This window comes from Schistocerca gregaria, chromosome 1 (genome assembly GCF_023897955.1).
Source record: "Schistocerca gregaria isolate iqSchGreg1 chromosome 1, iqSchGreg1.2, whole genome shotgun sequence".
Lineage (NCBI taxonomy): Eukaryota > Metazoa > Arthropoda > Insecta > Orthoptera > Acrididae > Schistocerca > Schistocerca gregaria.
In genome coordinates, this window is record NC_064920.1 from 492618550 (window position 1) to 492637527 (window position 18978).

At 44.2% G+C, this 18978-nt stretch overlaps 1 protein-coding gene across 5 annotated transcripts in view; it reads left to right on the forward strand.

Annotated features, from left to right (window-relative positions):
• Positions 1 to 18978, forward strand: part of LOC126353886 (potassium voltage-gated channel subfamily H member 8) — a 1477332-nt gene that overhangs the window by 975443 nt on the left and 482911 nt on the right. For all 5 annotated transcript variants that reach the window (XM_050003094.1, XM_050003103.1, XM_050003121.1 and 2 more), the window contains exon 3: positions 17973 to 18206. In XM_050003094.1, coding sequence (XP_049859051.1) covers positions 17973 to 18206 — 234 coding nt within the window. The remainder of the gene's footprint in view (positions 1 to 17972; positions 18207 to 18978) is intronic.

Below are 18978 nucleotides of genomic sequence, written 5' to 3' on the forward strand. Positions count from 1 at the left end.
CTTCTTGAAGTCTGAGGGTATTTCGCCTGTCTCATACATCTTGCACACTAGATGGTAGAGTTTTGTCAGGACTGTCTCTCAGAAAGGACGTCATGAGTTCCAATGGAATGTTGTCTAAACCGGGGGGCTTGTTTCGACTCAGGTCTTTCAGTGCTCTGTCAAACTCTTCACGCAGTATCGTATCTCCCATTTCATCTTCATCTACATCCTCTTCCATTTCCATAATATTGTCCTCAATACATCGACCTTGTATAGACCCTCTATATACTCCTTCCACCTTTCTGCTTTCCCTTCTTTGCTTAGAACTGGGATTCCATCTGAGTTCTTGATATTCATATAAGTGGTTGTCTTTTCTCCAAAGGTCTCTTTAATTTTCCTGTAGGCAGTATCTATCTTACCCCGAGTGAGATAAGCCTCTACATCCTTACATTTGTCCTCTAGCCATCCATGCTTAGCCATTTTGCACTTTTTGTCGATCTCATTTTTGAGACGTTTGTATTCCTTGTTGCCTGCTTCATTTACTGCATTTTAATATTTTCTCCTTTCATCAATTAAGTTCAATATTTCTTCTATTACCCAAGGATTTCTAGCAGCCCTTGTCTTTTTGCCTACTTTATCCTCTGCTCCCTTCACTACATCGTCTCTCAAAGCCACCCATTCTTCTTCTACTGTCTCTCTTTCCCCCATTCCTGTCAATTGTTCCCTTACGTTCTCTCTGAAACTCTGTACAACCTCTGGTTTAGTCAGTTTATCCAGGTCCCATTTCCTTAAATTCCCACCTTTTTGGAGTTTCTTCAGTTTTAATCTACAGTTCATATCCAATAGATTGTCGTCAGAATCTACATCTGCCACTGGAGATGTCTTACAATTTAAAACCTGGTTCGTAAATCTCCGGCTTACCATTATATAGTCTATCTGAAACCTGTCGGTATCTCCAGGCCTCTTCCATGTATACAACCTTCTTTTATGATTCTTGAATCAAGTGTTAGCTATGATTAAGTTGTGCTCTGTGCAAAATTCTACAAGACGGCTTCCTCTTTCATTTCTCCCCCCCCCCCCCCCCCCCAATCAATATTCACCTACTACGTTTCTTCTCTCCCTTTTCCTACTACCGAATTCCAGTCACCCACGACTATTAAATTTTCGTCTCCCTTCACTATCTGAATAATTTATTTTATTTCATCATACATTTCTTCAATTTCTTCGTCATCTGCAGAGCTAGTTGGCATATAAACTTGTATCACTGTGGTAGGCGTGGGCTTCGTGTCTATCTTGACCACAATAATGCGTTGACTATGCTGTTTGTAGTAGCTTACCCGCACTCCTATTTTTTGTTCATTATTAAACCTACTCCTGCTTTACCCTTATTGGATTTTGTATTTGTAACCCTGTATTCGCCTGACCAAAAGTCTTGTTCCTCCTGCCATCGAACTTCCCTAACACCCACTATATCTAACTTTAACCTATCCATTTCCCATTTTAAATTTTCTAACCTACCTGCCCAGTTAAAGGATCTGACATTCCACGCTCCGATGCGTAGAACGCCAGTTTTCTTTCTCCTGATAACGACGTCCTTCTGAGTATTCCCCGCCCGAATATCCGAATGGGGGACTATTTTACCTCCGGAATATTTTAACCAAGAGGACGCCAAAATCATTTAACCATACAGTAAAGCTGCATGCCCTCGGGAAAAATTACGGCCGTAGTTTCCCCTTGCTTTCAGCCGTTCGCAGTACCAGCACAGCAAGGCCGTTGTGGTTAGTGTTACAAGGCCAGATCAGTCAATCATCCAGACTGTTGCCCCCGCAACTCCTGAAAAGGCTACTGCCCTTCTTCAGGACCCACATGTTTGTCTGGCCTCTCAACAGATACCCCTACGTTGTGGTTGCACCTACGGTACGGCTACCTGTATCACTGAGGCTCGCAAGCCTCCCCACCAACGGCAAGGTTCATGGTTCATGGATTATTAGTAACTCATATTAGTAACTTATATTTGTATTCCGTGTAGTGGTAAACCACTTTGTGGAAAATAAACAATCTCAGCAGTGACTGCGCAGTGCGCCGCCAGGGATTCATAAGGCGAGCAGTAGAAGGTCATCGGTCCCTAAGCTTACGCACTACTTAACCTAACTTACGATAAGGACAACACACACATTCATACCCGATAGCGGACTCCAGCCTCCGGCGGGGTGAGCCACGCGGACCGCGACAAGTCGCCGCAGAAAGCGCGGTTACCCCGCGCAGCTCCCCAGAATATAATTTATTCCTTAATACGGCTCTACTTCACTTACATGTGGTACACTCATTTAATATTTATTCTTAATCCCCTTCATTTAACGATAAACATTAATTTTGTATCTTTAAAAGATTATTTTTAATAAGCTGCGATTTTACCTGTAACAATGAATTATTAGCCCTAGACAATAAAAGAGTCATACGTTTTTGTACTGTACTATGAAACACTTTCACTAAAAACGCGCTCTCAGCCCCACCCCCTTGCTTGCACTCGACCCATCAGGATTTTTAGTGTTTTGTTCATCGCACTTCCTATAACCCTTGAACAAAAATTTGCAACTAGACGAATTTTCTCCTCTACTCGAACTTTTTTCATTTTCGTTGATTGACTAATAGTTACATCATTTTACAAGCGCTCTCCATATTGTTGTCAGCATCTTCCGTAATCAGGCTCAATTTACATCTACTGTTTTCAACATCGACCTTTTTCGCACATAGTATTAAGCATAGTATAGTATTGTGTCTTTGGCTTTCCATATCTTTGTCCATGTCTGTATTACGGAGGCTTCGTATGAGATAAAGGAAGAAAACTCCTTCGTCAGTAATTTCGACCTCTAAACAGAATACAAATTGTTCGGAAAAACTGAACATAACAGACGGTTTGAAAAAATGGCTCTGAGCACTATGGGACTTAACTTCAGAGGTCATCAGTCCCGTAGAACTTAGAACTACTTAAACCTAACCAATCTAAGGACATCACACACATGCATGCCCGATGCAGGATTCGAACCTGCCACCGTAGCGGTAGCGCGGTTCCAGACTGTAGAGCCTGGAATCGCTCTGCCACCACGGCTGGAACAGACGGTTTCCTCGCGAAGAAATTGACGTGAAGTGGCGTCTGCTGTCGCAGGAGTTAACTTTACCTGCTGGCACTTTATGCTTATGCCTGCGACTCTGCGGCACTTTGTTTTGGTTTTCCGCTAAGAGTGCGGAGCGCTGTAGCCCGTTACCTGCTAAGAGCGTCGCTACTCGTTCGGATCGAGGTGAATCCTCCTCAAGAGGGAAGCCGCGCACCGAAGCTCTTCATAACAAGGACAGACAGCGTGGTCCCTGCGTAACAATGTATACATGGCGGACAAATAGTACAGTTCAGGTTTTGTTGTCTCGTAGCAAGGTGCCCTGGTGAACAGTAAAAAGGTGTGAATATATGCCGCGCGGTCGGAGGCGCCTTGCCACGGTCCGTGTGGCTGCCCCCGTCGCAGTTTCGAATCCTCCCTCGGACATGAGGGTGTGTGTTATCCATAGCCAAAGTTAGATTAAGTAGTTTGTAGGCTTAGGGACCGATGACCTCAGCAGTTTAGTCCCATAAGACTTTACCACAAATTTGAAAATACGTGTTCTTTGTTTCTTTCATCTCTATCTTTCCTGTTAAATTGCGTAATTCGTCCTCTGTCCCTCCACATGCCTTCTTCCTTGTCGTGCATAGTGCGGGCTGTCGGTGATCGAGTAATACTTTTCACATTATCTTACTATCTACTGATTGTGAATTTCATTTGAAAGGGTCAAGCTGTGCAGTTGTATGAATACCGTAACAAAATAAATACTGTAGCTGTGTTATGATGATCTGTGAATACCAACGTTTTGTCAGTCTCTTGACTGCTGTGCTCCACTTTTTGCTACTCTTCTCTTCTCTCGATAACTATTACACGCCTACGCTCTAGAATATGTTTCAGACATTCTGTCCCGTCTTTGCCCCCACAGTGTTCCCCATCGTTGTTCCTTCGAGTGACAACTTTTATTTGAGAATTCTCTGTTCTTTTGGTAATCCTAAAAGATAAACATGCGCGCGGGTACACACACACACACACACACACACACACACACACACACAATGCACAGACATCTTCACCACAGTTTCTTACCGAGAGAGGTGGCGCAGTGTTTAGCACACTGGACTCGCATTCGGAAGGCCGACGGTTCAAACCCTCATCCGCCCATCATGATTTAGGTTTTCGTGATATCCCTAAGTCGCTTCAGGCAAATGCCAGGATGGTTTCTTTGAAAAGGCTCGGCCAACATCCTTCTCTAATCTCGTGGGACAAATGACCTTGCTGTTTGATTTCTGCGGTAGCGTTCTCGCTTCCCACGACCGGGTTCTCGGGTTCGATTCCCGGTGGGGTCGGGGATTTTCTCTGCCCCGTGATGACTGGGTGTTGTGATGTTCTTAAGTTAGTTAGGTTTTAGTAGTTCTAAGTTCTAGGGGACTGATGACCATAGATGTTAAGTCCCATAGTGCTCAGAGCCATTTGAACCACTTTTGTTTGATTCCCTCCCACAAATCAACCAACCAACCACAGTTTCTTTGCTCGACAGAAAGATTTTTTCGTGGCTTCTTTAGACCAGCTTTTTAATAATGTTGAAAATATATTGAGGGCAGCGTACCAGTGCAAATTATTGCCCGGGGTCAACCACATCTGCTCCTTTAGTTGCTCAGAAACAGCAAAAATTTCCGATTGTTAGACTAATTTCGATTTCCCGTGTTGTAGATTCGGTTTCGGGCGAGACGTCGGATGTCGTGAAATGTCCACATTATTTCTCCGGCGCAACTGACAGACGTCTTCAGCTGCTACGCTGTCGATCCGCTGTCTTCTCTGTCGGGAAGGAAAAGACGTAAGGCAGTGTTTAAGTCTTCGGCATTTACTGCAAAAGCTGTGTCATGTACTCTTCATTTATTTCTTCAGTGAGTTGGTGTGTCGTCACGTGTGCGACAGTGACGGACTGCACGGTGGTAGTGAGGTGATCTTACCGTCTGTAGAGTAAGGCCACTGGCCGCCAGAAACTTTCTCTGTGGTCATTTGGCTGCGCGGGGTCGCCGCGTGGGCTCAGGCCCCTTGCACGGTTCGTGCGGCTCCCCCTCCCCCCCCCCCCCCCCCCCAGGAGTCCTCCCTCGACATGGGTGTCAGTGTTTTCCTTATGGTAAGTTAGTTCAAGTTAGATTAAGTAGTGTGTAAGCTTAGGGACAGATGACCTCAGCAGTTTGGTGTCATAGGATCTTACCACAAATTTACAATTTTCTGTGATCATTTCGTCAGCTGACTTGGCGGATGAGCCGCGATGGGCATTTCCTTGTTTTCTCATACATCCTGCGGGCTTTATGTTGGAAGCGGGCGAGGACCCCCATTTCATATACTGTGTCTTCAGGGCTTTCATGGGAAACCACCGAAGTACATGAGACATTCTCCAGAGAGTTTTGTGTCTGATGAAGAAAGCTTAGATGGTAGCTAGTCGCAATACCTCATGCCCCACAGGCATAGTCCATAATGGACTGAATACAAGCCCGGAATGACATGAGGTCACAGCTGATCGGCAGATTGGATTCTTCATACAGGAGTAGGGACAATGTGCAGAGTCGTAACAGCACCTTCCGTTTAACATCAAGCACCTGCTTCTTCCAGATGAGCATAGGGACAACGATGACGCCAGGGTACTTTGCGTCATAGGTCCATTGAATAGGCTCACCAGAGATATGCGGTTGCGCCATCAATCCACGATGTCGAACAGTACAGTTCGGCCCTTAATCGCATTGAAGCTTTTTCTCCAATTCGCTGCCCAGTCCTCTAGGTCTGAACACACCTCCTGCAAGCGTCGGTATATCGCTAGCGACCACCAACTTGTCGTAAGGAGGGCAGAGTCCTGAATGGAGGACCAGTGCAAGGGCGGATCCTTGTGGACCACCTGCCTCGATGTGTCGGATCTTAAAGGTGGCCTCATCAACGTCGACAACGAACATCACCCCACCTTTCCCCAAAGGGATCGCTGAATGTAATGGTCTAGAAACCTAACGGCGAAAAGTCTGTACAGGCCTGGGAGCCAAAAGCTGCCAAACGCTCGCTCCAAAAATTTCCTTTACTTCAAGGGTACTGTCATTTATTCATCCACTCAAAGTTGTGGTTGAGTCTCCTTCTCTGAACACAAATTTTTCCGTTGGTAGGAGTCCATTATCCGTAATTTTCTGAGAGGTTCGTAGCAGGAGGATTCGTCCAAGAACCAAACAGGGCGATATTTCTTGAGATCGACTCTATTTCTGCCTAGCTTCGAAACAGCAACGATGAGAGTTCAATAGTACTTATAACCCGTCTTGATTGCAAAATATTCACATGAGTGGTTTCGGTTCCTCTAGAACCATCTTCAGATCTGAAATATCGGTTACAGGAGTTACCCGCCTCCACACAAAAACCTTCACATTTCAATATGACGCAGCATGTGAAGGTTGCTGTGTGTTGACGGGTAACTCCTACAACCGAAATTGCAGAGCTGAAGATGGTTCTAGAGGAACCGAAACCGTTCATGTGAATAAACATTTTTGCAATGAAGACCTATTATAATTAAGATTGTATAAAGAGTGATTGCGGTACCCCTACAGACATTGTGTCTGTTTTTGCAAAACGATGATTGTTTCCCCAGTTAAGGGTACGTACTATTGCGGATGAAGCGAGTCAATATATCCGCAATAAAGAAATGAGCCTCCCTCACAAGCAACCTCAGGGCCTGACTACATCGTGTCCAGGTGCCCTGGAGTCGGGCATAAGCCAAAAAGAGGACTGAAATTTTTGCCGAGTAACAGCTGGGATGTGGTCCTTAAGGTGAGCGTTGGCGACAATCCGCTGCTTTGAGGTACACGATCAGCATGCCGTTAACCATTTTTCATGTGGAACATCATGTGACCCATCTATAGTTGGCTTCAAATGTGTCCACAAGAGCATTCACTTTATCCTGCGGCTTGTAGACTGGGCAGCCAGATGTAAAGTGTGGATAGGTGGAGGTCTAGGGGAAGTAGCGGGCCGTGTCTCATGATGTGACATCAGGTTTCGAGTTAGTGATCTCGTCTCGCCAGAAACGGTTTCTAACGTCTATCATGGCAGCCTGTATCTGGTGGTGCAAGAGATAGGGCTCACTCTTTGTCACAGGACCCTGGGTGATTCGCCACTCCTGGAGGCGGTTACTGTCATGGATCAAGGCGAGAACTTAATGTGGCAGCGATGGAATTGTGGAATCAAATCTTCTGGGGACCGACATTGCAATTGTTACAGCACCCATGACGGAGGCGGTAATGCTAGTCACCATACCATCCATGTCTTAGACGTCGATTGGCCATCGCTCCTGAACGTTGCGGAGGACATCCTCATGAAAATGATGCAGTCGCTCCCTTCAGACTGATGGTGGTGGTAAGGTTCTATGGGACCAAACTGCTGAGATCATTTGTCCCTGGGCCTACACACTACTTAATCTAATTTAAACTAACTTACGCTAAGGACAACACACACACACCCATGGCCGAGGGAAGACACGAACCTCTGACTGGGGTAGCCGCGTGAACCTTGTCAGGGCGCGTCAGACCGCGCGGCTTTCAGACTGAGACAACTCTCCCGCTGTGCAGGTTCTTAAGCAATCCGTAGACCACTGGGATATGGCCTGAGGGTAGCTGAAGGACCACTTCTGTGGAGATGAAATCGGGAAAAACCCATGAAACGCCGACGGCAAGGACGTCTGGTCGTGTGCAATTTCTCGAGTAGTAAGTGGGTTCGTCAGGGCAAGTGACATGATCTCCAGTGTGCTCTGCAACGTGGAGTAGGCGGCGCCTATGGATGTTCGTCCGGCTGGAGTTCCCCGCCTCGTATTTCGCATTGAAGTCGCCTGTAGCAAACAGTTATCACTGGTGACGGATCAGTGCTAGCGCGTAGTCGAGGTAAAATTGTTTTGCAGGCAACTGGTGGATTGATAGCAATGTCAAGGAGCCTAAGAGTCATCACGTCTAACGTTGTACCCTCCACTGCTGAAGCATGTCCAGCATGGGGGACCCTGTCAGTAGTGGCGCTACAGCCGGCGTATCCCTCAGCATTATGTAATTTAAGGCACTGTGTAACCATAACTAGTTGACTTACATGTATTCCCTTCATCGACTTAGAAAAAGTATTTGACAGGGTAGACCGACGACGTTTTATTGTCTGTGAGGGACTGATATAAAGTATGACAGAAAGGCAAGCAGAGACTGTGTGGAAAATAAGCGACGGTGGTAAGGTGTGGAGAATCTCAAAAAGGAGCTACTATTAGGCAGCGTGTATCAAAGAGCTTCTCACTCTCCCCTATCTTGTACAAAGGATACATTCCGAGGGCAGTAGATGAAGGCAGGGAGAAACTTTTACCTGAAGTAGGAATTAAAATTTATGGTAAGAAAATAGACATCCTTAGATATGCAGAGGATATTGCAGTGTTAAGTGAAAATGCAGAACAATTGCAAGCAATGCCAATCCAGATGCAAATCATCCTCAGCTCTTCCTGTAACTTAAAAATTAATAAAGGTAAAACAAATATCTTAGTGGTGAGTAGACAAAATACCGTTGCCCAGTGCACACTTAACAATGAACGACTGGAGACCTAGGGAGCAAAATCACATCAGACGCAAGGTCAAAGAAGGATATTGCAATCCGAATCCATCAGGCGAAAGCTGATTTTAACAAGGGAAGAAACATTTTCACATTCAGCACCATAGACAAACATTTCCTGAGAAACCTCATAAAGACGTTTGTTTTGGAGTGTGCTGCCGCACGGATGTCAAACACAGACAACCGGAGAAGCAGAAAAGCCTAGAAAACACAGCTTTAGAGATGTGCTACCGTAGAAAGCTCAAGATCTCCTGGGCATACTATATATCAGACTAAGACGTGCTCCACAGAGTGGAGGAAGAGAAACCTTGTTGCCTGAAGGCAGTCGAACACAGAAGGGTCACCGTAGGTCGGCTACCTGCTGATAAATGATGGTATCAATAAAATTATCATTGACAGGACAGTGAAAGTAAAAAATACAAGAGACAGACCGCGACTAAAGTACATCAATCAGATCATGGAGGATACCCGTTGCACCGCACATACCGCTCTAAAATAGGAGGCCGAAGACAATAATGCATGGCGAACGGATGCTAACCAATGTGATGGCTGAAGACCAGAAGAAGAAGACGGAAATGGAAGGAAACGGCGGTCGCGTTACTTGGACGAGATGTTTGTACCAATTAATTTCGTGTGTTTTTTAAGGTGGCTGGCGAACAAAATACGTAAGGAAACTGATACAATATTTGTGGTCAAGACCAGTACAGTGACGGATGTTTCACCGCCAAGCCGTCCCAGCCGTGGTGCAAACGGGCGGGTGCCTTCGGTCCAATGGCAGGCAGCGTGTTAAATAAGAACACGACCCACCAGCATCTGCAGATAGTGACACTGCGTGACTTACGCTTAATACGTAAGACGTCGCAGCATGCCCTGCAGTTACTGTACACTGAGGCGACAAGTCATTGGATAGTTAGCTGCCAGTACCCAGATGGCGGTAATATCGCATACACAACGTATAAAACAGCAATACATTAGCCCAGATGTATTTTTTTTTCGTCAATATTCTGACTGGTTTGACGCTGCACGCCACGGATTCCTCTTCTGTGACAACCTCTTCATCTCAGAAAACCACTTGCAACCTACGTCCTCATTTATTTGTTGGCTGTATCCCAATCTCTGTCTTCCTCCACAGTTTTTGCTCTCTACAGCTCTCTCTAGAACCATGGAAGTAATTCCCAGATGCATTAAGAGACGTGCTATTATCATGCCCCTTCTTGTCAGTGTTTTCCTCTTATTCCTTTCCTCTACGAATCTGCGCAGACCTCATTTCTTACTATATCATTCTACCTAATTTTCAACGTTGTCTGTAGCACCACGTTTCAAATAGTTCGAGTCTCTTCTGTTCCGGTTTCCCCACAGTCCATGTTTCACTACCATACAATGCTACACTCCAGATGTACATTCTCAGAAATATCTTCCTCAAATTAAGGCCTGTGTTTAATAGTAGTAGACTTCTCTTGGCCAGAAATGCCTTTTTTGCCATAGCGAGTCTGCCAGGTGACGCTGCTATCGCCTAGACGGGTTCATATCGATATTAGGTCGGTCATCATAATGTTCTAGCTGATCAGTATAAGCCGGCCGCGGTGGTCTCGCGGTTCTAGGCGCGCAGTTCAGAACCGTGCGACTGCTACGGTCGCAGGTTCGAATCCTGCCTCGGGCATGGATGTGTGTGATGTCCTTAGGTTAGTTAGGTTTAAGTAGTTCTAAGTTCTAGAGGACTGATGACCACAGCAGTTGAGTCCAATAGTGCTCAGAGCCAATTTTTAGTACGAGGTGCATTCAAGTTCTAATGCCTCCGATTTTTTTTTCTCCGGACTGGAAAGAGATAGAAACATGCGCATTGTTTTAAAATGAGGCCGCGTTCATTGTCAATACGTCCCAGAGATGGCAGTACCGTACGGCAGATGGAATTTTACCACCAGTGACGAGAATGAGAACTGTTTTAAATATTTCAGATGGCGACGTTTTCCTTACTTGAACAGCGTGCAATCATTCGTTTTCTGAATTTGCGTGGTGTGAAACCAATTGAAATTCATAGACAGTGGAAGGAGACATGTAGTGATGGAGTTATGGATTTGTCGAAAGTGCGTTCGTGGGTGCGACAGTTTAATGAAGGCAGAACATCGAGTGACAACAAACCGAAACAACCTCGGGCTCGCACAAGCCGGTGTGACGACATGATCGAGAATGTGGAGAGAATTGTTTTGGGGGATCGCCGAATGACTGTTGAACAGATCGCCTCCAGAGTTGGCATTTCTGTGGGTTCTGTGCACACAATCCTGCATGACGACCTGAAAGTGCGAAAAGTGTCATCCAAGTGGGTGCCACGAATGCTGACGGTCGACCACATGGTTGCCCATGTGGCATATTGCCAAGCAATGTTGACGCACTACGACAGCATGAATAGGACTTACTTTTCGTCGGTTGTGACAATGGATGAGACGTGGATGCCATTTTTCAATCCAGAAACAAAGCGCCAGTCAACTCAATGGAAGCACACAGATTCACCGCCACCAAAAAATTTCGGGTAACCGCCAGTGCTGAAAAAATGATGGTGTCCATGTTCTAGGACAGCGAGGGCGTAATCCTTACCCATTGCGTTCCAAAGGGCACTACGGTAACAGGTGCATCCTACGAAAATGTTCTGAAGAACAAATTCCTTCCTGCACTGCAACAAAAACGTCCAGGGAGGGCTGCGCGTGTGCTGTTTCACCAGGACAACGCACCGGCACATCGAGCTAACGTTACGCAACAGTTTCTTCGTGATAACAACTTTGAAGTGATTCCTCATGCTCCCTACTCACCTAACCTGGCTCCTAGTGACTTTTGGCTTTTTCCAACAATGAAAGACACTCTCCGTGGCCGCACATTCACCAGCCGTGCTGCTATTGCCTCAGCGATTTTCCAGTGGTCAAAACAGACTCCTAAAGAAGCCCTCGCTGCTGCAATGGAATCATGGCGTCAGCGTTGTGAAAAATGTGTAAGTCTGCAGGGCGATTACGTCGAGAAGTAACGCCAGTTTCATCGATTTCGGGTGAGTAGTTAATTAGAAAAAAAATCGGAGGCCTTAGAACTTGAATGCACCTCGTAGATTTCTTGGCCTCGAACGCCCTTTGTTCCTTTCCTAGTCTGATTTTGATGTCCTCCATGCTCCTTTCTCGTTCGATATTTTAGTGCCTAGGTTGCAGAATTAATTAACTTGATATACTTTCTGACTATCAATCCTGATGTTAAGTTTCTCGCTGTTCTCATTTCTGCTACTACTCATTACTTTCGCCTCTCTTCGATTTACTCTCAATCCATCTTCTGTTTTCATCAAACATTGTTCATTCCATTCACCGTATCATGTAATTATTCTTCATTTTCATTCAGGATAGCAATGTCATCAACGATTCGTATCATTGAAATGAATTTTAATTCCACTCCTGAACCTTTCTTTTATTTCTATCGTTGCTTCTTTCATGTGCAGTTTGAATAGTATTGGCTAAAGAATCCATCCACCTCTTACAGCTTTTTTAATCACTCTTGGTCGTCATTTCACTCTTGGTCGTCATTTCACTCTTGGTCGTCCACTCTTGTTATTCCCTCTTGGCTGTTGTACATATTAAGAGGACTCTGTCTGACAAATTAATTCTTAAAGGGAATTGTACTTTCCATGAAACAGAATTTATCCTCGAAACCCGCTTTCACAACACAACTACATAATGAAATTAATAGCCAGGATAAATAAGTCTTACAGTCCTTTGGGTATTAACATCACTTGAACGTGGCCGGAAACAAATGCTGCCGCAGGCACTGCACGCTGCTCGTTTGTAGTGTTCGAAAGAGCGCGGGCAAGCGGCAACTGATTCGGCCCGGCGGCAAACATTTAAGCAAATTGCTGGTGCTCTTTGTTTGCAGGTTGCGCGCAGTTATATCGGCCTCGCATCAGAGCGCGTCCTGCAAACAGCTTAGCGATGTCCGCCATCGCGGAGCTCTTTCAGCACCGGCGGATCTCTTTCATCTGTGATACATCCGCACCGCCGACAGACCGACCCCAGCTTTTGTCTCGCAACTGCGGTGGGCCTGATAGCTGCCCCCTTTGTTCTTTTGCCAGTTGTTTCGTTTCATCTGTATTGCTCATACATTTGGCCCTGACAGATTACGTACACGACCCAGTGCGTTGTACTGTGACATATATACTTACATTCGCTTAATGAATTATACAATCTATCCCTCTCTCAGTCCGTCCGTCCGTTGTGTGTGTGTGTGTGTGTGTATGTGTGTGTGTGTGTGTGTGTGTGTGTGTGTGTGGGCTCGCTTACGTTGAGACTTCATTTCTCCTTTATGTAAAAACAAGCTGACATGAGTTTCGATGGTCAAAAAAACAGGGATCTAAAACAATTTCATCTTTTCCCTGTAGAAATGTGATTTAACTGGCATAGACCGAGTGCACTATTACAGTTGGAACGTGATTCGATCTGCAAATCTAGTATGAAGGTGTGTCAAGCCTGGGCTTTGGGTTAAGATTATTACCGCCTTTGGTATTATACATCGTGATATTTTCGGAGACTTTGCTGGATGGTTTGAAGTTCCAGTAAATGGCGTAGAAACAATAGGTAGTCGTTCTAGGACTTGCAGTGTGTCGATGCTTTTTGATTATCGATAAGTGAGTAAACAACGATATGTTGAGTACAAATCCTAATAATACGAAAGAATCTCAGTCCTGCATCTGCCTAACTGCGATTTGTTTCATGAGTTCGTTGCACTTTAGATCGTTCCGTACGCATACTCTGAGATGTTTAGTGTTTGTGGCTATTTCCAGGAATTTACTGGCATGCAGTGAAAGATCGTTTCTCCCACGCCGTCGCCCCTTCCCTCTACACAGGTAAACAAATATCGTAATTTTAGGATCGCCGTCGTATTTTAAGGAAAGATACGTAGCGGTCTGTCTCGTTGCCTTGAGAGACATTTTATTTCAAAATCTATTGTATAAAAGAAAAATGAAATGCAAAGTCATAGTCAAAGTTGTAAAATTTAATTATATACTGTACTTGTCGTGACGACAAATATTGTATCAGTTTTGGTCGCCACCTTCAAAAGGACATGAAATTATTTGGTACAAACATACCGTCCAAGTATCGCGTCCACCGTTTTCTTCCATTTCCTTCTTCTTCTTAGGTCTTCAGGCATCAGATTGGTTAGCATCTGTTCGCCATGCATTACTGTCGCCGGCCTCCCTTTTGAGAGCGGTATGTGCGGTGCAACGGGTATCCTCCATGATCTGATTGATGTACTTTAGTCGCGGTCTGTCTCTTGTATTTTTCACTTTCACTGTCCTTTCAATGATAATTTTATTGATACCATCATTTATCAGCAGGTAGCCGACCTACGGTGACCCTTCTGTGTTTGACTGACCTCAGGCAACAAGGCTTCTCTTCCTCCACTCTGTGGAGCACGTCTTCGTTTGGAATATTGTATGCCCAGGAAATCTTGAGCTTTCTGCTGTAGCACATCTCTAAAGCTGTTATTCGATGCATTTCTGCTTCACCAGTTGTCTGTATTTCACATCCGTGTGGCAGCACCCTCCAAAACAAACGTCTTTATGAGGTTTTCCCTGAAATGTTTTTTGTCTATGGTGCTGAATGTGAAAATGTTTCTTCCCTTGCTAAAATCAGATTTCGCCTGGTGGATTCGGCTTGCAATATCCTTCCTTGACCTTCCGCCTGATGTGATTTTGCTCCATAGGTAGGCAAAGGGTTCGATGGTCTCCTGTCGTTCATTGTTAAGTGTGCACTGGGCAACGGTATTTTGTCTACTCGCTGCTAAGATATTTATTTTGTCTTTATTAATTTTTAAGTTACAGGAAGAGCTGAGGATGATTTGCATCTGGACTGGCATTGCTTGCAATTGTTCTGCATTTTCACTTAACACTGCAATATCCTCTGCAAATCTAAGGATGTCTATTTTCTTACCATAAATTTTAATTCCTACTTCAGGTAAAAGTTTCTCCCTGCCTTCATCTACTGCCCTCGGAATGTATCCTTTGAACAAGGTAGGAGAGAGTGAGAAGCTCTTTGATACACGCTGCCTAATAGTAGCTCCTTTTTGAGATTCTCCACACCTTACCACCGTCGCTTGTTTTCCACACAGTCTCTGCTTGCCTTTCTGTCATACTTTATATCTGTCCCTCACAGACAAGAAAACGTCGATGGTCTATCCTGTCAAATACTTTTTCTAAGTCGATGAAGGGAATACATGTGTCTTGGCCCTTCTTTAATGTTTTCTCAAGAGTTAATTGTAAGCCGAGTATTTCTACCCGTGTGCCTACATCTATTCCAAATCCAAATCATCGCGCTCACAGCATTATCCTGCCTTCTATAAGCCTTAGAATAATAGAGGTCAAGATCTTCGACGAGCGTGTTACCAAACAGAGAATCCTATACGGTTCACATCTCTTTGTAAATGCTTCCTTTGATACTAGCATTAAAATATTAGTTTGCGTCTTGTTATTTAAATGGTCAGTGCTACATTGTAACAACCCGGTGTGAATGCCCTATTGTTTAATATATACAGCTATTCAAAAATTCCGCCACGAAAGTGGCTATGTATTGCTGAAAATTTCAGGTTCTTCTGTTGTCAGATACGTGATTATTCGTCTTCTAGTTCAATCTTAGTTAAAGGTGCTTTTGCGTTTAAGGCACATCTTACCCCGCTCACATACTGCACACATAACTGTCCACGGCATTTGAACAAGATTTAAGTCGTCAAACAACAAATTTTGTTTTGGAATGCCCTTAAATGACTGAAACCACTGCTTACGGACGCAGCTATTCAATACATCTGCGCTTTGTAAAACATTGCTAACAGACGTATCATACATGACTCACGTGTTCTTAGTTACTGAATGTCTACAGCCTATCAACAGTCTGCTCACCAGCAACTAACACTGCGCTCATAGGACAGAATCTTAATTTTGTCTAAAAGAGTGGATTTCGGTACTATAGCCTTACATACACTGTCACCAAAAATATTCTTCCATGTTCAAATGTGTGTGAAATCTTATGGGACTTAACTGCTAAGGTCATCAGAGCCTGAGCTTACACACTACTTAACCTAAATCATCCTAAGGACAAACACACACACCCATGCCCGAGGGAGGGCTCGAACCTCCGCCGGGACCAGCCGCACAGTCAATGACTTCAGCGCCTGAGACCGTTCGGCTAATCCCGCGCGGCTATTCTTCCATGCTTTTAATAGAAGCATTGAGCAACTTGAAAATAACTCGATACAAAATGAATACAACACACACAGCCATACACACTGTAGAAAGAACCTTAAAAATTATATCCGTTTCTCTGCATGGCCTGTATTCATATCTATCTGTAGGATTTACATACGCCGTAAAGTTTATTTCTTACTGAGTCTACCTTTTTCATCCACACATCCAATAAAATAAATGTAGTATGACATGTTCTATTGAATTTGTTAGCAATATGTTTGCAGTTGCATAGTTGTTGGAAGTTGAATGAGTTCAACTTTGCTCGCATAATTAATTTACGTGGTTGTTAACATTAATTTAACACATTTTATCACGGATAAATTTCTTGACTATCTCTCGTTGTTACCTAATAAGCCACCTACAAAATCACAACTGCGAGAATTACTGTTACACTGACATGGAATAGTGAAAAAATATATTCCGTAGTTCAAACTGTCTTTTGGTTATTCTATGTGGTAAATACTGATAGTGATTTACGTTGCGTTTATTGCAAGCCTTCCTTCATCTCGTAGATCGCTAATGAAAGCTGGATACAGCACGCATCTATTTGTTGTTTTTCACATACCGTGGTTGTGGCAGGTTTCTTTGGGCGACAACTCAACACCAACGTTCCTACACTCTCCTGTGAAGGCCTTCCTCACTGAGACGTTCTTTGACAGTGAATCCCCAGTTCAGCATTGTCGATCGGGACCATTAATTGCAACTGGGGGAAAATGATAGTTATTACATCAGCTCATCTGCTGCCACTAACATTGTCCAAATAATTTTGCTGTTCTGTAAACTGAAAAATAATCTGATTGAACCCTAGTTAGGTATTCGGGCGGGAATTTTTCTTTTCACCTACGCCTTGACGTGCATAGAAACTGGAATTTTGTAATTTATATCAACGCGTTTATTCCACAACACACAAACAAAACTGTGAAACCATGGCCTCCCTTTTTTTTCTTTTCGTAGCACTTGTATTTTTAACCAACGCTTATTTACACTACAAGAAACACATTGGTTTCTTCTATCCTCGATATTTCTTGATTAATTCCAACTGCTCTATTTTCACAAATTCCACTAAGAGAAAAAATACAAAATAAAGGAAGAAGAGAGAGAGACAGAGAGAGAGAGAGAGAGAGAGAGAGAGAGAGAGAGAGAGAGAGAGAGAGAGAGAGAGAGAGAGAGGAGATGTTACTTCAGATACTGCAACTTAAACACAAACCTTTAACTCTGTGGCTGACCTCTCTGACTTTAACTGTATCTGTCGCAATTCCGGATTCATCTCAGATATTGATTCTAGCAAATTAGTTTCATTTGGGCGTAACTGATCAATATCTTCACAGGCAAGTTTTAAATTCCATACAACATATACACCTATAAACATAATTTACATAAATATTAACGACGAAGTGTACCACCGATGGCTCCCGTTCGATCCTCCCATCGACGGAGTATACCACTCTCGACTCTACCGATTATTTTACCACCACCACAATGAAACATGATGTATTACCTATCAGCCACACTCGATAAACTATTAGGAAGACAATTTTAAGTGACCCTTCAGTAAGTGAGCTATCACATAATTTTGTGAGACGTCTCGTTTTAGAAGTTCGGCTTTCATAATAAAATATCAATATATTTAATAGTAGCGTTGTGCATCTAAATACGACCACCACCTCACGGCGAGAAACGGGAAAATCAGCTCCACCAGATGAAGGAGAGGATGAATGCGCGCACTGTCGAGTGGTGAGAAACAATTCTCAGCGCCGGCGTGAACGTGTTAATACTGTATGTTACAAACTTTCACGAATTCCTTTACAAATAGCATCAACGCACATCATGAGTGCAAAATTCGTACTTTTTAGCGACAATATGGACGAGATACTATTTTATGTCTTTTCGAGAACAACCGGTGACGAAATGCATCAGGAAACAAATATTTGTGATCAGTGCCACCATGCTTTTAAATGATGTCAGCATTTTCCTTTGGTTGCTGGCTGCTGCAGTGCGGCTCACTTGTTTTGTTTGGCTGCGCTGTGTTTCAGACAGCAACTTCGTGCTGGGCAACGCGCAGGTGCCGGCGCTGTACCCGATCGTGTACTGCTCGGACGGCTTCTGCGAGCTGACGGGCTGGGCGCGCGCGCAGATCATGCAGAAGGGCTGCGCCTGCAAGTTCCTGTACGGACCGGACACGGCGGACGAGCACAAGCTGCAGATCGAGCGCGCGCTCGACGCCAAGACAGAGCTCAAGCTGGAGGTCATCTTCTACAAGAAGAATGGTCAGTCCGCTGCCTGCTCGCTCTCCAGTCAGCCTATTTGAATTTCACTCACTCCTCTAAGGAGGCAACAAACACGTACACATTGTTCACCGCTTCCTTTACTCACCTCACCAGTGAACAATTTCGTGAAATTCACGCATCATTTTGAATTTGTATAGCTTTGAAGTGATTCGTGAAATCGTATTACCTTCTTACTGAAAACTCCCTATTCTTCCAGCTACTGCGGACCCTAACTGAACGGATAACCGAAAAAATTGGTAATCCAAATTACACATGTTCTCTGCCGGAAGCTTTAATTTACTGTAGTTATACAACATGCTTCATATCACAGTTAATTCCCCACTTCAATACTTGCTCGCCGCAAATATTTGTTTTTGTTACCAAACTACTCTTGAATCCACACATATTAAAAGCGAGTGTGCGTATGTATGTACTCGTATGTATGTATGTTCCACATCTCCTAAACCACCGGATCTATTTCAGTCAAACTTAGTACACATATGACCTACTGGCTGGAGATCACCGCTGAGGGGTAAGAACGTGCTACTATCTATCAAAAGGGTGCTTATGATGTTGAAAAATTAGTGTAGCTGACAACGTGTGAATAGCAATAATTTAATCACGCACAAATTGAAAATGACAGAACTTAGTGTGTGTGTTTGAATTTTTAAGGGACGAAACTGCCTAGGTCATCTGTCCCTAGAGTTACACACTACTTAAACTAACTTATGCTCAGAACAACACACACCCCCATGACCGAGGGAGGACTCGA